Source organism: Pimephales promelas, chromosome 6 (genome assembly GCF_988280905.1).
Source record: "Pimephales promelas chromosome 6, fPimPro1.hap1.1, whole genome shotgun sequence".
Lineage (NCBI taxonomy): Eukaryota > Metazoa > Chordata > Actinopteri > Cypriniformes > Leuciscidae > Pimephales > Pimephales promelas.
In genome coordinates this window covers 5630169-5651913 of record NC_142774.1, presented here as the reverse complement: position 1 = coordinate 5651913, position 21745 = coordinate 5630169, and the positions used below count along the sequence as shown (strand labels likewise).

The 21745-nt window shown below is 37.2% G+C and overlaps 1 protein-coding gene across 5 annotated transcripts in view; it reads right to left on the bottom strand.

Annotated features, from left to right (window-relative positions):
- The window catches only part of kif16ba (kinesin family member 16Ba), a 30231-nt gene that overhangs the window by 5447 nt on the left and 3039 nt on the right, over positions 1-21745 (bottom strand). For 3 of the 5 annotated variants that reach the window (XM_039686742.2, XM_039686760.2, XM_039686769.2), the window contains exons 4-25: positions 21576-21692; positions 21373-21470; positions 20437-20546; positions 18572-18714; positions 18259-18427; positions 18040-18171; positions 16866-17041; positions 16695-16760; positions 13774-13833; positions 13569-13688; positions 13406-13457; positions 13001-13138; positions 11996-12078; positions 10592-10680; positions 8245-8277; positions 7890-7943; positions 6635-6836; positions 6176-6405; positions 4742-5129; positions 3677-3937; positions 1660-1991; positions 779-937 (exon numbers count right to left, since the gene is read on the bottom strand). In XM_039686742.2, coding sequence (XP_039542676.2) covers positions 779-937; positions 1660-1991; positions 3677-3937; positions 4742-5129; positions 6176-6405; positions 6635-6836; positions 7890-7943; positions 8245-8277; positions 10592-10680; positions 11996-12078; positions 13001-13138; positions 13406-13457; positions 13569-13688; positions 13774-13833; positions 16695-16760; positions 16866-17041; positions 18040-18171; positions 18259-18427; positions 18572-18714; positions 20437-20546; positions 21373-21470; positions 21576-21692 — 3212 coding nt within the window. The remainder of the gene's footprint in view (positions 1-778; positions 938-1659; positions 1992-3676; positions 3938-4741; positions 5130-6175; positions 6406-6634; positions 6837-7889; positions 7944-8244; positions 8278-10591; positions 10681-11995; positions 12079-13000; positions 13139-13405; positions 13458-13568; positions 13689-13773; positions 13834-16694; positions 16761-16865; positions 17042-18039; positions 18172-18258; positions 18428-18571; positions 18715-20436; positions 20547-21372; positions 21471-21575; positions 21693-21745) is intronic. The other 2 variants (XM_039686753.2, XM_039686775.2) reach the window with 1 other exon arrangement.

The following is a 21745-nucleotide window of genomic DNA, read 5'->3' as shown; positions in this document are numbered from 1 at the left end:
CTACCCATCTCCGCTTCCTGATCTCTAACCCCACCCCTAATCCTACCCATCTCCGCTTCCTGATCCCTAACCCCACCCCTAATCCTACCCATCTCCGCTTCCTGATCCCTAACCCCACCCCTAATCCTACCCATCTCCGCTTCCTGATCTCTAACCCCACCCCTAATCCTACCCATCTCCACCCCCTGATCCCTAACCCCACCCCTAATCCTACCCATCTCCGCTTCCTGATCTCTAACCCCACCCCTAATCCTACCCATCTCCACCTCCTGATCCTTAACCCCACCCCTAATCCTACCCATCTCCACCTCCTGATCCTTAACCCCACCCCTAATCCTACCCATCTCCACCTCCTGATCCTTAACCCCACCCCTAATCCTACCCATCTCCACCCCCTGATCCCTAACCCCACCCCTAATCCTACCCATCTCCACCTCCTGATCCTTAACCCCACCCCTAATCCTACCCATCTCCACCTCCTGATCCTTAACCCCACCCCTAATCCTACCCATCTCCACCTCCTGATCCTTAACCCCACCCCTAATCCTACCCATCTCCACCCCCTGATCCCTAACCCCACCCCTAATCCTACCCATCTCCACCTCCTGATCCTTAACCCCACCCCTAATCCTACCCATCTCCACCCCTTAGATCTGGATCCAACTCCGCCCCCTGGATCTCATGTACTGGAATGAGGTGCTAATGCATATCTTGGCCAAATCACAAGCGAGCGGTAAAACTGTCCAGCGTGTTGGAGAGCACTAAGCAGTGTGCGCACCTCTCGTCTCCTACAGAGAGCACGCTGGGGAGGGTCTGCATGGGGCTGACGGGCGACTGGCTCACATTGTTCTTTTCCTCTCCGCTCACGCTTAGACTCCGCACACTTCCTTCACTCTCACTGATCCTCTGCTTCAGCTGGGCAATCTCTCGCTCCATCCTGAGAAACGTACACAATAAAATCAGAAGGACAAGCTCTGGATTCATCACATTAATTGCTAGAGACACCTGGGGCTGCAAGAATAAATTTGTTTTTATTTATTGAGTACATTTTTTTAGGCTGTTATAGTTCATGTCTGCACTTAAAATCTTAATTAAATATTATATGCTTAGCGAAATTATGTTCGGCTTAGCGTGACATCCTGCTTTCTAAAGACCAGTCGGAAATTCATTAATTTATTAACTATTTAGACATTAATTATTATTATTATATTACTTTTATTTTTTCAGTATTCTAAATATTTTCTTTTTGGGAAAAAAAATGTAAGTGCCAATTTCAGAAGCACTTGTCAATTAAATAAAAAGTAAATATTTTCCAGATAATATTTTATTTTAGTATACTATGTAAAAGCTATTTTTTTTTTTTTTGGAAAATACTATATATATATATATATATATATACTGTATATATATATAGCATGAAAAAATATAAACATATATTGCCGTGATGCTAATGGGAGGTTCATATTTATATACTTCTTTCTAAACTACTTCTTCTTTTATAAATTGATTTTTATACCTAAAAATATACAGCTCAGCTAACTTTATATTTATAAACAGGTTCCCACAAGAGGATCATCGTATTAGAGGATCCTTCGCATCACAAAGTTTTAAAAAGGAAAACCCCAGTGCTAGTGTGCTCCCAAAAAAACAAGCTCACACCTGTCCTGTTCCAGGTCTTGTGTTCCTGTAGACCTGGAAGTGCTCAGCGCGGACTGTGACCTCTTGCGGGGCCCTTCAGGGTCCGGCTCCAGGCTGAGGCTCCTGCGATAGGCCGAGTGTTTCCGCTCCAGACGCGCGACCGCCTGCTCCAGAGCCTCCCGCTGCTGTTTCTCCCTCCACTCCAGGATCTCCTTCTCCTTCCTGCGAACCTTCTCCTCCTGTCGGGCCACGTTTGCGGTGAACTCGTACGACTGCTGCAGCTGCTGCAACTGCTCTGCGCTCGCGCTGTACTGAGACAAGCGCTCCTCCTTCTCCTCCAGCTCCTTCTCAACCTGAGGAAGATAAAGGACCGTTTTTGAGATCTTGGGTTTAAATAAGTTAAACCAGTCTGATATTCTGGTATCCAGATATTGCAAGTCAACAGGAATTGTAACTCTCATTTTATCTATAGCCAGATGACAATTACATGTCTGGTCAATGTAGAACCCTTCTAAACCACCTGCATGATTTGAGGTATTACCATTCATGTCTGTTCAAGAGGAGTTCGATCAAATGCCATGCTGGGATTTGTAGGAAAACTAGAATGATGACTCAAATGATTTGGTGAATCAGGTTTTTTTTTAACCGATCCATTTCAATGAAGCTTTTTCTTTTTATGCGGTGTGGAATGAATTGCAAAACGTACTTAATTTAGATGCACTTCCAACCCTGACCACTTTTAAACTTCTCTTGCACAATATTGTAATTGTTTTTCTTGATTCGCTTCTATCTATTTTGTTCTTAATTGTGTCAAATTTTGTATTGTTATTTTGTTATTTTTGTGTGCTGCAGGTCTCACTGGAAGAAGAGATAGTAATATCTCAATGTGATTCTTCTGGCTACAATAAAGGAAATAATATTGAAATAATAAGTTGCGTTTTGACACACTGACTAAACCATTACTTGTTGGAAAAACAGGACAAAAATCAAGGACGAGCTAGACCGTTTTGAAAAAAGCCGATTCTGCCATTAGTGTTATGTTTGTATCATTTATATACTATTATAGTATTTAATATTTTGAATTAGCTTTTCTTTTTTATATTTTCAGTAAATATTTTTAGTTTTTAGTAATTTTGTGCTTTTGTTACTTTAATCAGGTTTTTAATGTTTCTTTTTATATTTCAGTTTTATTCATTTCAGTACCTTAACTTCAACCAAGACAACATTTCAAAATTTCATAAAAGTTTAAAGAGCAACTAAACACTAAACCCACTTTTTTTAGTTAATGATCTGTAAGAATGGATCTTTATTAATACCAGTCATTGATTCGAGTAACTTTTTTGACCTTTGTGTATAAAGCGTTTTATTTCTACAATATATGGTGTAAAAACGTCTTAGTGCTGCCCTCTTCAGGTTGAACGGTGGCTACTGCAGTTGAATTTTCCTATTGGATGTTCTGCACTTCGTGACGTACGCAGGTTTCAGCTCACCACGCGAGCTACGCCCACTCGTCAAAACCACTGTAGGGAGTCAGGAATTGGAATTGTGAGTATTGAAAACGATCAGGATAGAGTGTTTTAGCATCTATTTCGTCCCCTCTATCTCTGCTGGGGTCCGCCCACTTTTTCAGCATTTTCAAATATTGCCAGTGGGTGGAGTCAGGCTCTGACCAGGGGTTTAGTTACCCTTTAAAGCAAGGGTAGGCAACTTTCGGAGAAGGCAATATAGCGAGTTAGCTTTGAAAGCATGCGATCCCACCCTCCCTTCAGAGCGCCTCCAAAGCCCCGCCTCCTTCAAAATATGAACATGAACACACAGCCAGAGCAAAAGCACCACGATAGTCGCCGTTAAACTACCTCATGTCTCAAAGCAAATAACATTACAATAATAATGAATAAACACCTGACTGCTGCAGATGGATTTCAGCATTGATAGTGTAGACATAAATTTGAGTCATGAACTGATCTGAGTGTAACATCTCTTCCAAATTACAGCATGGGTGACACCCTCTGACGGACCCGAGTTTTGAGAGTGTTACCTGATACAGAGTCTCGTCCAGTTCTTTGTCCATTTCTTCTGAACTCCTGTCCAAACCAGGAGAGCCTGTTCCCCCTCTCGCTCTCTCCAGGAGCTCGCTGGCTCTCTGGCGCTCCTCGGAGACAGCGGGGAGCTGTTTCTCACGGAGAAAGAGGAGCTGTCTCTCTTTAAACTGCAACCTGTGTTCGGCCTGCTGGATCAGAGCCTCCTCCTGACCCAGAGAGGACACGTCCTGAACGCCACGCTCCGTCACGTCACGGACCTGCAAAGACGAGGAAAAACGCCAGATTCTGACTGATTTAAACAGGTAACTCGTCTTATCGAACTATTTATTAGGACTCACACATATGAGTCGTGTAGGCGTGGCCTCCTAGGGCAGCGAAGCAAGTGCATTCTGGGAGTTGTTGTCTTTCATCCACATAAGCCCAATATACATTTTCTGGCTTTTCTCAGTCTAGAAAGCTCCAAATTCTAAAATAATTTCACATTTCTTCTACACAGATGACCCATTTTATATACACAATTACACATTCATCTTTCCAGAAGTGAAGTATCCCTTTAATAACTTTCTGGGCTTTGAAAGTTGCAATGATGTTGCTGCTTATGGGTGGTTTCAGAAACTTCTCGGATTTCATCGGAAATATCTCGATTCGTGTTCCAAAAATGATCGAAAGTCTTACGGGTTAGTAATTAATGACAGAATTATATTTTTGTGTGAACTAACCCTTTAAAGACAACACTCTATAGACCATTTTGCAAGATGTAAACAACACTGGTCCAGAAACACTTCCTGTTTCACTTTATAATGGTTTTCTTTATTTCACATGTAAAGAAAACATCTTAAAGATGTTTGTTTAACTTTTTGATTCAGATTTACATATTCCGTTGGTTGTATTTTATCCCAGCTTTTATGTAGAGTTAAAAAACTGAAACAGGAAGTGCTTCTGGACCAGTGTTGTTTACATCTTGTGAAATGGTCTATATGATAAACAATTAAAAACGACCTCAAATAACAGGCCTGATCTAATCTGTTTTTAGTGAGCTTTAGAAATACGGACAGCTCTACCTGTCTCTGTTTGTCCTTGTGCGCGTGCAGCAACAGGCCGAGAGACGTGCGCTCATTGGCCACCTCCCGTTCCAGTCGGTCCTCCTGCTGGATCAGCGACTCCTCCAGCAAAGCCAGCTGCTCCACCTGTGTCTGCTTGAAATGTTGATAGGCTGCCTGCGCGCTCCTGCGGGCCTCCTCCCCGCTCTCCTCCTCCTCTCCATCGATGCGCGCCTCCTTCGCTCGGAGCAGCTCCTCCTTGAGCTCGGTGAGCGTGCGCCTCTCCTCCTCCAGTCGCCGAGCTTCATCAGGAGTGAGCAGGACGGACGCCTCCTCGCTGCGCTCCCTCAGCTGCTCCTCCAGACGCCCCACCAGACTCAGCTGCTCCTTCTCACGCTCCTCCAGACGCCTGGAAGACATTCAGTCCGACACACTTTCAAACGTAGGCACGCCATATATTAAAAAAAAATCTATATTTAAATACATTATTAAATGTATGATAAAATGATTAATCGCGATTAATCGCATCCAAAATAAGTTTGTGTTTACATAATGTGTGTAGTGTGTAGAACACACATGCATGTATATATTTAAGAAAAATGAGTTATTAATGTATCAAATATTTATATATAATATTGATTATGTATTAACGTGCAAATTTTTCTTAAATATATACATGCATGTGTGTGTATTTATATATACAAAATAATTATACACAGTGCACCCACATATATTATGTAAACACAAACTTTTATTTTGGATGCGATTAATCGTGATTTATAATATAACATTTCCAATATAACTTTACAATGATTATAACTTTGAGAAATAAAAGTAACGACAAATAATTAAATAATAATTAATATTTTTATAAATAACTTCATTTAATTTAATAATTAATACCAGTAATATTATGAGATACTAATATTACTGTGTATATACACATTAAAATAATATGATTATGCTTATAATAGTTTTATTAGTTAAATTTACTTTTACATAACACTACATTTATATAAATGTAGTGTTATGTAAAAGTAAATATAAAAGTTTTATTGGTGTGTGTGTATATCATTAAATAAAATTATTTTAAAATTACTATTATTAAATTAATTATTCAATATATCATAATAATTAAATTAAATAAATTATACTACTTATATTATTATTAGTTTTATTTTTGTAAAGTTAAAAATGAATAAAATAATATTAAAAATAAATGATTTACATTTTTAAATAATTAAAAACAAAACTAAAACTAATAATATTATTATTATTCAATTATTATAATATATTAAATAAAAAAGATTAATTTTAAAATAATATTTAAAATTAAATATTATTATTAGTAGTAGTAGTAGTTTTGTTTTTAATTATTTAAAAATGTAAATCATTTATTTTTAATATTAATTCATTAATTTTTAACTAACGGATAAAAGTGTTTTTCTTCTTCACCTGCGTTCTAGCTGAAGTTTGACGGCCTGCTCCTCCCGCTCTCGTTTGAGTCGCTCCAGCTCACGGAAGAGCTCGGTTTGTTCTGCTTGCTCTCGCTGGGCCTGAGTCTTGTCCTCCTCCTCCTCCTCCAGATCGTCCTCCTGCACCTCCTTCTCCTCCAGCTTCTGCTTCGGTTGTAATCTCCTCTGCTTCTGCTGTTCCTGCTCCTTCTGCTCTCGGTGTCTCTCCTCCTGAACAAAACAGACATTAGTCTGCCTCAACATTCAAAAGACGGTTTATAAGAAAGCATCGTTTCCATTTAAACTCTTGTCTGAGTGTGGAAATGGCTAGGCAACAACTTACCCAAGTACAAATGAATGCGTTTATGTGGAGAAACGATTGTGATTTTATCAGCAGGACGAACAGAAGAATTACAATATTACGTCTTGTTATTAAAGACAACCTAAACAGCAGTCTGACCTGGAATCGCTCTTTCTCAGCGATCAAGTCCCTGAGGCGGCTCTCGATGTCCTGGCTGCGTCTGCGCAGACTCTCCTCCTGTCTGCGTATGCGCAGCTGCACCTGCTCGGACTCCTTCCTCTGAGACGCCACCTCCTGCTGCATGCGCTCAAGCTCCGCCTTCTCACACTTCTGCTTCTCCTCCATCTCTTTTATCAGCCGCCTGGACAAACAAACACAAAGGGAAGGATGGTGATTGGCCAGGGCCAAAGTTAGCCAGTAGTGGGTGAAACTGAAAACTTACCATACATATATATCACATATCAATAAAACGGTATTTTGCATGATTTTTGTTAGAATTTGTAGTACGTACCATGAGATTCCACTATATATCACTGTAGATATATCGATGCAGCTCGATTTGGTCATTTGGAAACACTTTCTCATTTGTTAACATATTTTTATGTTAGTTAAAGTCCCCCTGCAGTCAATAATCGTATCCCTTGAAATCACCAAAATGACATATTTAAACTTTTTTTTCCTTAAAATAGCTTGAATGTAACTCGACACCCTTGCCTCATTTAGTATACGCGGTTCTATGAATATGCAAATGAGCCCCGCCTCCACTCACTCACTCCAGCTCAGAGATCCAGTCATTGATGACCACACGTTGATCTGATTGGTTACAAGGTAGTGTGTGACGTCAGAAACACGAATTATGAGACTATTTTTGTCTTTAAAGATTTAATTCACTTTAATTCACTGCAGTTTTGAGGAGAAAATACTCAATGGTGTCGACTTGTGAATTTGCTCATGGTTTGTCTTAAAGCATATTAAAAACACCATTTAAAAGCTTGATTTACAAAACAGGGGGACTTTTATAAAAATACAATTTGTTCATGTTAGTTCACAGTACAGTTAACTAATGTTATCAGGTAAAAAGTTGATTTTAACTATATATAACTACATATAAAACTATATATATATATATATATATATATATATATATACTAAATGCAGATATTAACATTAACTAAGATTAATAAATGCCGTAGAAGTATTGCTTTTTGTTAGTTCGAGCAAACTACTGTAGTAAACTAATGATAACAAAAACATTATTGTTGACAATTTTGTGTTTTTGCGTAAGTTAATTTGGATAGCATGCTAAATGAGCTGTAAATTAGTGGACAGGACTGCTTTATGTAAATTATTATGTAAATTAAATTTCACTGAAATGTTTTGCATATATTAATATTTGATAAGTCACAGGACACACCTTTTAGTTTCCAGTTTTTCCAGTTCTTCTCTTTGCTGCCTTTCAAACTCCAGTCTGGAACATTTAAGACATAATTAGTTTCCACCCTTAGAACACACACACACACACACACACACGAACGCATGGGATGAGGGTCTGCATTATTATGAACATCCATCAGTCAAACTGCATGCGCTGCAACTATAAGCACATGCTGCAGAATACACAGAGATGGAGACACACGTTCAAACGAAATATTATGAAGATGATGATGTGCTCCTCACAAGCATGATGAACGAGAAATGCAGACACACACTGATGAGATATATATGACACGACAGTTAACACAAGAACACTAGTTGTGCTTTGGTTCTACCTGAGAAAGATGGGACCCTTTTCAGTGAAGAGACTGCCATGAAGAAGTTCAGAGAGAGGAAGTGTTACCAAATACTGCCGCACAAATCCCAGCTAATAGATTTTAAAGACAACTCAAAAGAACAAATGCTCTAAACTCATTTTAATGAATAAAAAAATAAAATAAACACTTAGTTGTGTAAAAATGGAGTGGTTGGCGTTCATTCATGACATGAAGTTGCTGTATTAGCAGGTCATCGCCCAGATTCATGATCCGTCATGACATCAAAACTGTTACAGGCCAATCATCATGCGTGATGATCGCAGATCAAAACCATCATAAAACTGATTTCTACTGTGCATTCTTCTATTAAGGCGAGACACGGCAGGCAAAAACATGGTCAATTTTGAGGTTTTGGGCTAATAACATGTCGTCTTTCAGAATTGTGCTTGAAAAAAGTCCAAAAAACACATTTAGGTCTTTATTTGACTACACTTTGTCTGTTTGCGTGTGTAGATTTCGCCTAAATTCCTCAAAAGTTGGCATTCTACGGTAAATCATCTCGCTGCTCCGTCCGTGATCGCACACACCGCTAGAAAGCTCTCTCTCCTCTTCAATGCTGTCGGATCCAAATATGGTCATTTCCTGTTTATCAGCAACCAATCATGAAAGTACAATGGGTCATTTAACTCGAAATGAGTTTTTTCCTCACACTTCTAGTGACGATTTTCCACTTCTGTAGCACCTACACACACCAAGCTTTACAGCCGTATTCCTAACTATATTGTGAAGGTTTGTTCAGAGGGATTTGTTGATATATCATTCTTGGCCTGATTTATATGACATTTTATGCCTAAAATAGGGCGGAAATCTATTTTTTAAAGCTATTGGCAGTATTTTCTGATTTACATATTCATGATCCCCTCTGAAAATGTCTTTTCATTGAATATATCAACAAAACACAAACATAATTTTGAACCTTGTTTTTTTTTTTCAATGGTCAGATTCGTCACTTCAAAATATATGCAAATTAGCGCATATTTTAAACATAAAATTACAGAAAACTTACAATTAGGGCTGTGCAAAAATTAATTGCGATTAATCGCATCCAAAATAAAAGTCTGTGTTTACATGTATATAATTATTTTGTATATATAAATACCAATGCATGCATGTATATATTTAAAAATTTTTTGCACTTATATTCTGTATATATATAAAAATACATAATCTATATTATATAAATATTTTATAAATGAATAACACATTTTCTTAAATATATACATGCATGTGTGTGTATTTATATATACAAAATAATTATATACAGCACACACAAATATATTATGTAAACACAGACTTTTATTTTGGATGCGATTAATCGCAATTAATTTTTGGACAGCCCTACTTACAATACATTTTTTTCTCCTATTTATGTGAGTAATCAACTGGTAAAGTTTCATGCTGACATCTGTAAGTCAAAATTTTTCTCCTATTCACCTGCAGTGTCTCGCCTTAATCTGACAATGCAAAAAGACAACATGCATTTTGTTGTTTATTAGGGATGCATCGATATATATACAAAAAGTTTATGGTCGATAAATCTATGGTGGTTTTTATTATTGTAAACAGGTATCACACTAGTCCAACCTAAACCTATATGCTTGAAATCAGGCATAAAACTATTAAATTAAGTAGAGCAAAATTGACGCATATGTGTTTAGTACTTTAAAAACATGGCACACTAGAAAAAAAAAAGCATTGTTTGAATTGTAATATTTAATTTTTAAAAAATATTCATGACACAGTTATAATGGCCTCAATGTCAAAGCCAACCACATGACATCTTAAACAATGTCATATTTGCATTCAAAATGTCATTATTGAGCGAAAGACACTTAATGACAGTTGTCATAAACCCTCCTTCATATTCAAGACACATGTCATGGTTATGAAGGTGAAGGTATAATAAAAAAATGATAAATAAATTCACAACTGAAATGTTATTGGTTGTTGGTGATTATTATTGTGTACTTGTCCAATTCATCATAATTTTTTGAAGATTTCGAAATATGCGCATTATCCTCCATTGGTAAATACCAATATGGTCACTGATATATCGTGCATCCCTAGTGTCTGTTTTTGGGGAAGGGTCTCTTGCGATCTGCCAAGCGGGGTTTGAATTAGTGTTTTTGACAGCCGTTTTAATGCACTGGGCATCAGCGGTACCAGCAATGGCGCCGGAGGGCATGAAGAGAGTGGAGGATGGAGAGAGGAGGGAAGAGGAGGCTCCTGGGAAGGAAGAGAGGGAGGAGGGCTGAGGAAGAGGAAGCTACCACTCGCTCTAACACACACACAGGCGATGGCTTACCCAGGGTTATACAGCATGACTGTGGAGAGGTTTTCACAGGATTTGGACAGGTCAGACATGGATAAGCTCAGACTGGTTAGGAGGCCGCTCTGGAGAACAGGAAGAGCATTAAAGTCACCATGGAATCAAAATGGACAATTCTTATTTATTTTATGGAAATGTATTTATATGAATTTTTTTTATTCATGTGCCTCATAATCTTTAATCTAAATAACTTCCCCTCCCTCTTGCAGATCATCTCTTTCCTTCTCTGATGATGCGTTTACTGGCATGAGGGCGGGGTCAGCTGTCACTCACATGCACTCTTAGAAGAAATGGTTCTATTTAGAACCAGAAATGGTTCCATCCCCCGCTTCATATATGGAACTCCAAAATGGTTCTATATAGGACCATTTTTTTTTTTGGTAAAAGGTTCTATTGGCCTACGATGGAACCCCAGGGTTCTATATAGAACCCAGAGGAAACCTTTTTTTAAGAGTGTATAGAACCTTTTAGGGGTTCCAAATACGTAGCGCTGATAGAACCTTTGAAGGTTCTATTTAGAATCTTTTCTTCTAAGAGTGTGAGATCCACCAATAGCAAACCACAACCATCCAATCAACACCCCATGGACTAAATCAAGCCCCGCCCTTCACTTAGACATACGTTTCAATCATAGACTGTAAAAAAAGATGGACGACGCCCCTTCGCTCTTTAGCCGCTCACTGTAGCCGCCAGTGTCTCGATATGACGCTGACATCTTGGGACCTGAGTCTGCGCACTTGGGTGTTTCGGGACTAGTCGTGAGCAGGAAGTAAAGCCGCAAAAATCAAGGCCGCGCCCTCCTTCGCGCTGAATCAAACGCAAGCACACGGCCCGCACTTTTATTAAGTGTCCTCTGTCTGCTTGACTCTTCTCCAATGGTGCCCGCTGATTGCAGAACCTCGTTAAAATAAGGTAAATACAACTACTGACCACATAATCAACATTGTGAAAAAAAGTCCGCTGGTGCTTCAGTGACTACCTCGCACAGAGAACCTGTCAATCACAGCTGTCAATCATGATGTCAGAGCACCGTTTTTATCATCACATAACTAACTAAAAACAAACTTATTTTAAAAACGAACACTTGAAATTACATCAACGTGATAGAAACTACAGTAAATGACAGAAACTATCTTTGGAAAAAGGATATGTGAAGTGTAATTTAATTGTTTAGTTGGTCTCGCGTCCCATTGAATAACATGGGGAGGCGGGATTTATGAGCTATACTAGGACCGGTCACAGGGGGGCGATCGAGACGTTTTGGCTTCACTTTTGAGGGCTTGTGCGGCACGCTTGGTTTCAATAGGGGAAAAAAAGACTATCGAAACCTTCAACAAACGTGTGTCTAATGCTGAAGGTTCATGTGTGAACTTCTCTCACCTTTCTCTTCTCTCGCAGTTTAGCCGCCTCTTTAGGATGATTAAATCTGAACATATTGGTTCTGCCAAGGAGAATGACAGCACCTGAGAAACACAAATGCACTTATTAAAGTGTTGTTTAAGGAAAACTACAGCTTGCACTCTTTCAGATTAGTGGCCAAAAAAACAACAACAAAAAAACAACACACACTTAAGAGTTTATTTTATAACATCTATTGGATTCAATTACAATACATATGGCTTTTTTTCTAAACTTAAACCTACTCCTATTTTTATTCAGAAGGTTATTTCAGAGGGGATTGTACATGTATAATTTGCCCGATTTATATTGAATTTTATTCCTAAAAACATGGTGAAAATGTTTATTTTTTCTGGCTTGTTGACAGTATTTTTTGATTCTCTGAAGCGATCTAAAGTAACTTTAATCTGCCACCGAAATAAAACACGAAATTTAGCATAGCTTTATCCAATGTTCAGAATTCTGTTCTGAATTATGCAGGGAGGGACTATCCACCTTATTCCTGGCCACCTTACTGTGTTTTGAACTATGGGCAGCACTTCCATTCAAAAAGGCTGAAACGAATCATTTCAAATCATAATGATCCATCAGTTTGACAGTTTTCATGATTTATTTTCAGACATTATGAGAATTGAATTTGAATTGAATTTATTGTTGAGGATATTTTTGGTCTGTTGATTCTTTTAAACGTTTAAATTTCATTTTAATGTTCGATGGTTGAAGGGCGAGTCGATTAGTGTAATCTCATTGTGACTCTTTTTTAACGTATCGCGTTCATAGAGCGAGCCATTCACAGATTGTTTACAGCTTAACGGATGTTACACCCAAAATTCGCGCAAAGCGTCATGGGACGCAGGAATAAGATGGATATAGTGATGTCTATTGGTTTGAATTTTCACTTGTGGTGTCTTGTCTTAGACAATGAGAATCCTGATTTGATCAGATTGTAGTTTGCAATGTGAGAAAGGGTTATATTATATATGTGACCTTGGTTGAGCTGACAGTTCTCAGTGATCTGAACTCCATTGACCGAACACTGAGCGTCATTCAGAGGAATGAGAGTGACCGTCCCGTTACGATTCTCTATCAGACAGTGCTCACTCTCCAGACCCAGACCATGAAGAACTGCACACACACACACACAGAGAGAGAGAGAGAGAGAGAGAGGCTTTAAGAATGATAATAACAGGGTTGTGCCAATCAAAAATTGCATTTCAATTCAATCTGAAGCTCAATTGAAGGATGCAGAATTATACTTTCGATACTAGGGATATTTAAGGCTGGAATTCACATGAAATTTAACGAAATCTAAATGACATGATATGATGCATAGGATGTTTATATGGAAAAGGAGAGAGAGAGAGAGAGTTCAGTCGATGAAAACAAACTCACTGATGTCCGGTTCATTAGTGGCATCATCACGGCCAACGTACGTCCTTCCCTCCTGCAAACAGACACGAGCCAATCACATTCACTCAATACACACTCTACTGTGAACTACAGGCTGATGAATACGTTTAGAGGCAGTGACCGCTCACACTCTAATGTTCATTACCTTTAAGTGATAGAGAATGATGCCGGTGCTGAGAAGATCATCATCAATCCCGATAAGATGAGGAAGCTCGGAGTCCAGGATCACTCCGATTCCCTCCTTCCTCAGAGCAAGAGTTTCTTCCTGTTCAACACACACACACCATAAACACTGCGCTGGTGACAAACATCGGCGCTGGTGTGACAGCTGTGTGATCACTGCGACAAACCTTGAGGATGTTCTGGGTTTCATTCCACTTGTTCGTCCATTCCTTGGTCAGCTCCAACACCTGCGCCAGAAAACATGCTCAAGACGGTGTGCGTTTCATATCCTGCCAAAGCCTATATATATATATATTAGGACTGTCAGTTTGACGCGTTATTAACGACGTTGACGCAAACCCATTTTAACGCCGTTAATTTTTTTATCGCGCGATTAACAGACTCTTTGTCCTCGCAAACTTTGTAGTTTTCTCACATGCTTTTGCAACAGGACGCGGCATGCGTCCTGGTCCATTTTGGCGTCTCGCGCTCGTCATCCACTCAAAGCCGGCTCACAAGCCGAAACGTGTGTTTGCGGCGTGCCTGTTGTTTTGTTTACGGTCTAGATCCGCTTGCGCTTTGGTCGAAGAAGCAACAAAACGTCCTCGCGCGGCGCAAGCCATTGAAATGAATGTGTTTCAGAGCGCAGCACGAGGACGTTTTGTGCCGCACACACACGCCAGATAGTAACGTTACGTTTTGAGTGGATGACGGGTGCGAGACGCCGAAATGGATGCCCTTAGAAGATTCTGAATGGAAAGTTTACTTTTAAAAAGTTGCCAAATTGTCCCATTGACAAGACCAAGTGATCTGTGTGTTTTGTTGTTGTGAACTGAGCTATCATCATCGCAGCACGTCCAGTCTGAAACACCGCTTGATGATGGCCAAGCAAACACACACACACAGACAGGGCCGTGCAGAGACCTTTGGAGGGGCAGGTGCTCAAAGTATAAAATGGGGCACATGGAAACAAGACTTTATAGGGCTGTGCTCAAAATATCAATACAGTAATATATCAATACAGATGGTTCTGCATTGATACAGCAGCAAATGCATTGATGCAGTTTTGAAAAAGAAACAGAACAGACAAGAAAAATTTAAAGTTTAAAATTTAAAAAAATAATTTATGTGCTCTTTATAACTCTTGGATTAGAAACTGAAGCATCTTAAGTTGTCCCAACCTGATGGCTTTTTCTTCTCTGTTATACAGAATAATAAAGAACAGCTGTTATAGTGAACTGTGTAGGACAAAATCAACCTGGCCCATGTTTCGTGCAGTACAGTATAGTTTTATTTAATGGCATATCAGCATCTGTGGCTATTTTCATGGCAAAAAGTGACAAAAATACAAGAGTTACATTTTATACAATGAAAATAAAAACAAAGCAAACAGAAACAGCAATTAATAGTTTACAAGATTTTTAACATTAATGTGATGCCTGTTCTGGTAAATTCTTACTAAAGTCCTTAAGTGAGTTTGCTGCCTTTGCTGTTGTTGTTGATGTTGTTACTGCTGCTGATGATGATGATGATGATGATACTGCTGGAGTTGATCTGAGACTGTAGACATTAAAATAAACAGAAATATAAGGTATTAGCTGAATAAACCATTTTTATGTGACCATGACAAGATGTAAAGATTGCTGACAGTGTTTGGAACTGGCTCACTAGTTCACTGACCTGCTAAAGCTACAGATTCTACCCAGGCTGCTAAAGTATAATAATAATAATACAATAATAGTATATAATAGTAACGTTACTAGGGCAGATGTTCACAGAGGTTTCTGCACACAAAACATAAGATACTAACTGGTAAGCCTATGTGATAACTTACCAGAGTTGTGATAATAAGTTTTATTTGAAAATATTTTTTTAAATAAATACTGTAATAATAATAATAGTTTAAAGTACAAATAATAGTTTTAGTCAAATAACACCCCTCCACGCCCGTGAAACTTTTCTCCCTCAAACAGCAAGCTAACGTTACTTCTACAGCCTACACACAGCAATACAAACAATATCTTTCAGCATGCTCTCTTCACGTCGTTCTAGTAAAATAATAATAATAATAAGTAAACAAACATCAAAATCACTTCGCTGAGAATAAAACACCACTTACCAGCAGCCGCAAGAGTTGAAGATATCCTCTGGGAATGCGCGTAGCCGCGCGAAATTAAAAAAAAATGCGCGTGCAGCGTGAAGAATCAGGTGAAAGGTCATCATGTGGGTCATTTTATTTACGGCTAAATTATTATTCATTAATTTTACTACTAGTTAGATGGGGCAGGCATCCACAAAAGTGCCTTTAAATAAAAGAAAAAGGAGAGGAAATTTTGTCTTGACAAAAGGGCACTTTGGGCACCAAGGGGCAAAAGGGCAGGTGCTCGAGCACCCAACGCCCCCCCCTCTGCACGTGCCTGCACACAGATGATGCGAATTCTCCACCCCCTCGTCAATATCAGGACCTCGTCAGTATTTCTTTCACCCTTTTATTGATAGACAGTGTTACACATTGTGTGAGAGATTATTTATATATGTTAGTGTGAAATTGAGCACTATTCCAACGTTATTTTCAATAATAATAATTAAAAAAAAAATATTTGCACTAAACAAGCCGATCCACTTTTCCATGTTGATAAGAGCATTAAAATGAGAAAAAAATAATGTAACAAAAAGAAATCAAAAGACATTTAGAATAGATAAAAATGTGCGATTAATCGCAAGTTAACTATGACATTAATGCGATTAATCGCGATTAAATATTTTAATCGTTTGACAGCACTAATATATATATATAAGACTATAAAACCTAGTTTTTATTCAAATCAATTAAATTAAATGTTGCTTGTAAATATCTCCTCTTATCCATTTATTAAGGAAATAACTATAATTTGATACATTTTAAGTGCACCCCATAAGTTCTTAATGCTCTCCAAAAAATTTTCAAATTGGGAAAAAGAAAGCATCAAGCCCTATATAAGCTTAAGTTTAGCCAATATAATGGACTTGAGCTTATGATAACGAGTACATTTAGAAAGCGCTTCTTCGGTCGGGCGGCATCAGCTGTGATTGCGGAGGCTGTTGCCATTTGATTATGAAAGTGTGTTACCCTGGCTTCATTATGATGCAGTTCCTCCTCCATACTTAACGCCGTGGGGGAATCAAGCAGCGCTATCTGAAAAGGACACAATATAATAGCAAATGAAAACAATTATTAAAACTGATACTGAGGTAATAAATTAAGATTGTGAGGCAGTTCCAGTCTAGTTGACGTTCTGACCTGAGCTCCCTGCACGAGCAGCGCTTTCAGCCGAACGATCTCCGCCCGCAGCTCCCGGATAAGTCTAACGTTGGAATCTTCATTAATCGTGGGTTTGTTGATGATGTTTTTGGCACGGTTAGCATAGCGCAGAGTGCTCAGCGTCTCACCGTAGTTGATGTCCGCAGGCGATATCGCTGGACACAAATATTTGCAAACATGGTAAGATCTCAGAGGCCCTAGAAATACTCTTTATATTCATGTTATTATGCATTGAATGTATTCTTATGTCGTTGTTTTTTTTAAGCTTGGTTCAGAAGTTTGGGGTCAGTAAGATTTCTTTTAAGAATTTGATCATTTTTCTCCCCCAAGGATGCATTAAATTTAGCAAAAGAGACAGTGAAGATATTTATAATGTTACAAAAACATGCTGTTCTTTTGAACTTTATATTAATCAAAGAATCTTAATAAATATAAAGCATCACATAATGTGACGCATCACAACAGTTTATTCAGCAATTATAATAATTTCTGAAGGAGTAATGATTAAACATATATATATATATTAGGGCTGTCAAATGATTCATCGCAATTAATCGCATCCAAAATAAAAGTTTGTGTTTACATACCGGTAATTTATGTGGGTGCACTGTGTGTAATTATAATGCATATATATAAATACACACACATGCTTGCATATATTTAAGAAATATTTCATGTATAGTTTATATAGATTTATATTAAATATTTTATTTATAAAAAAAATTTTTCACACATGCATGTGTGTTCTACAGACTAGACACATATTATGTAAACACAAACTTTTATTTTGGATGCGATTAATCGTGATTAATCATAGCATCATACATTTATTTTTTTTTAAATATTTTAAATATTTAAACTTTTTTTCGTAAATATACATGAATGTGTGTGTATTTATATATATATATATATATATATATATATATATATACAAAATAATTATACACAGTGCACCCACATATATTATGTAAACACAAACTTTTATTTTGGATGCGATTAATCGTTTGACAGCCCGAATATACATATATATATATATATATATATATATACCTCAAACTTTTGAACAGCAGTGTTTATCGCATATGCATTATGACTCATGCATTCAGATTTAGAAGTGCACATAAGTTTGAGTGTCACATGATTGCTCACTCACTAGCGATCATGATGGTTTTTGAGTTTCCTCCTAGACTGTCCTTCAGGAGCCACGTGAGCACCGAGTCTCTGTAAGGAACAAACACCTGCTTCTTCTTTAAATGACTGTTCCCTCCTTCCTGAGACAGATCAGCTACAAACACAGAAGCAGCCGATCAAAAGAGACTACATTTGGGGCATTTGCACCAGGAGAGCGATAGGGCACAACAGTTCCTCTCACCCAAGGCGGAGATGACGTTTCCCAGAGTGACCAGTGATTTGTTGATGTTGCCGCCCTCTTTGAGCCGGACACCAGTGGCCCCGGTGGCGTCGGCCCTCTCGCTTCCTGCCAGATCCACCAGATGAATCTTACTGACCGTCTCACTCGGCATCTCAGCATCAAACTTAGCCTGAGAAGAAGGGAATAATGACAAAATGTATGATATTACTGCTTTAATAGCATTTACTAGTATCTTGTTTCTTTAGCTGGACGTTTCAGCTCATGCAAATGCGCATTCATACACACGTGTCCATGCGTGACGCGTTACAGTCACCTGTGTGAAGTTGATGGTGAAGATGGCGTGCGAGCGGCTACTGGTGTCGTTCATGCCGGTGCTGGCTGTGGTGCGGTTGATGTTTCCCGCCTCCATCAGCTCCTCCACATCGCTGTAGTTCTGCACCAGGTGCTTTGACAGGTCTGAAACCAGTGAGGAAGAGCAGTCACAACTCACGGGGACTACAAATACACACAGCTTCCAATGCATCTTCAACAGCAATATAGTAATATGATATTGCAAAATGTTGTAAATACTTACTCACCATTTACATGATAATGCAATATTTACATAATATTTTAATATTTACTCAATAATATTTACTCAATACAGAAAAAAGTATAAAATATTCACATAATATTTACATGATATTACAATATTTTTCTAACTACTTAACATGCAATATTTACATAATATTTAAATATTTACTCAATATTTACTTAATATTATACTATTTACTCCATGTTTACTTAATACTGAAAAATCTAATAAATATTTATTTGATAATGCAACATTTACATAATATTTGCATGATACTGCAATATTTTTCAAACTATTTTATATGCAATATTTACATATTTACTAAATATTTACTTATATTATAATATTTACTCAATGTTTACTTAATACTGAAAAATGTAAGAAATATTTACATGACAATGCAATATTTACATAACATTTACATGATATTGCAATATTTTTCTAACTACTTAACATGCAATATTTACAAAATATTTAAATATTTACTCAATATTTACTTAATATTATAATATTTATTCAGTGTTTACTTAATACTGAAAAAAATTAAGACATATTTAAAAGATAATGCAATATTTACATGATATTGCAATATTTTTCTATTTAATATGCAATATTTACATTTTTAAACATTTACTCAATATTTACTTAATATTATAGTATTTATTCAGTGTTTACTTAATACTGAAAAAAAATTAAGAAATATTTACATGATGATGCAATATTTTTCTAACTATTTAATATGCAATATTTACATAATATTTAAATATTTTGTCAATATTTACTTAATATTATACTATTTACTCCATGTTTACTTAATACTGAAAAATTTAAGAAATATTTACATGATAATGCAATATTTACATAATATTTACATGATACTGCCATATTTTTCTATTTAATATGCAATATTTACATATTTAAATATTTACTTAATATTATAATATTTATTCACTGTTTACTTAATAAAAACATGATAATGCAATATTTACATAATATTTAAATGATAGTGTAATATTTTTCTAACTATTTAATAAGAAATATTTACATATTTACTCAATATTTACTTAATATTATAATATTTACATGATAATGCAATATTTACATGATCTTGAAACTAACTATTTAATATGCAATATTTACATAATATTTAAATATTTACTCAATGTTTACTTAATACTGAAAAATGTAAGAAATATTTACATGATAATGCAACATTTACTTAGTTGATGTGGTTTACATAATAATGCAAGTTTAACTCAATATTTACATACTATTGCAACATTGACTCTCAATGTTTACTCAGTGTTTACTTAATATGGCAATATTCACGCAATCACATGATACCGCAATATTTACTTAATTTTCATAAAATTCTCTCAAAAATTACAATATATTCTCATGTAATACATACATTGCAATATTTTCTCAATAATTAATATTTACTTAATATATTCTTAAAATTCACTTACATGCAATTTATATTGCGATATTTATACTCATTATGTATTTAATATTTACTACTTTTACTTTTTTACTACTAATTTGACTACTGAAATGTATGATTTATGCATTGATGTGGTTAAGGTTTGAAGTCCTGGTCTTACCTTCTACATAGGGTCCTTCTTTAGGATGCTCTCTAACTCTGAGGTTATACGTCTTGGCCATCTTTCTCCTCAACAAGTCCCGCACCCGTTCGTTGTAAATCTCCAAATAGCTTCCAGCATAACCAAAATGTAAGAGTAAGAACAGGTTTTCTGTACGCAAACAGCAACTGGTCTATACTTTAAAGACGTAAACATGAAGTGTATCGTTTCTGTGCTCCTAGCAGCGCCAAATGGAATTGCAATCTGTTTGTTTGAGTCAGTCGGGGTGGACAGAGCAACACTGGCTAAAACAATGAATGCATGAGTTCTGTTTGCAACCCTTAATGGTGCACTTCACCTTTAAAGACGACCTATTATGCTTTCTTACATTTTCAACTTTCTTTAGTGTGTAATGTTGCTGTTCGAGCATGAACAAGGTCTCTGAAGTTACAAAGCATAAAGTCATTCCAAAGGGAGTTATTCCCTATGTCAATGCGCACTGTTTCTGAACTCCCTGAAACGCCTCCATTGTAGACTTGAGTTTTCGTCCGGGAACGAACACGATAATTCCTGCACAAGGCATACGCACATTAAGGAACTTGGTTGAGGTAGTTAAGTTAGTAGTGTGCTAAAAATCGCAGTTGTGATAAGGGGCGTTACATTTCCCAAACACGCTTGAAGTGGTTGACCAATCACAACACACTGATCCAGCTGACCAATCAGAGCACATTGTGCTTTTCAGAAGGAGGAGCTTCATAGAGACAGGAACTAAAAAGAGCGTTACTGACAGACTGGGAAGAGAAGTGCTGCAACAACGTCAAACATGAGAAAAATAATGTGTTTTGCATGAAAACCTCTAAATCAAGCATAATAGGACCTCTTTAATCTGTGTCTGTAAGAGTGGCTCATGTTTTAGCAACCACACAGCGCAGGATTTTCACACATAACTCAACTTACCTGACTTCCGTACGGAAAGAGGCTTCATCTCTCCGAGTCATTCCTGAAATCCGGCTGAATAATCCTTCACAGATCCGTGGGATCAGCCCGACGTCACCCTACGGCATGATTCAGAGCCAATGTTACACATTCTACAAGCAGTCGAGTTTGAAATCGCATGTTTGAAATGACAAAACCTAAAAAGAAGAGAGCTTAAAGCTTACAGGCATCCCCATCATGGTGTGCGACTTCCCCGATCCAGTCTGGCCATAAGCAAAGATGCAGGCGTTGTATCCTTCAAATGCTGCCTTCAACACGTCGGTGCCTAGATCCTTAAACACCTGAAAACACATATATTGTGCCTGTGACATCACAGTATTATATATGCAACAAT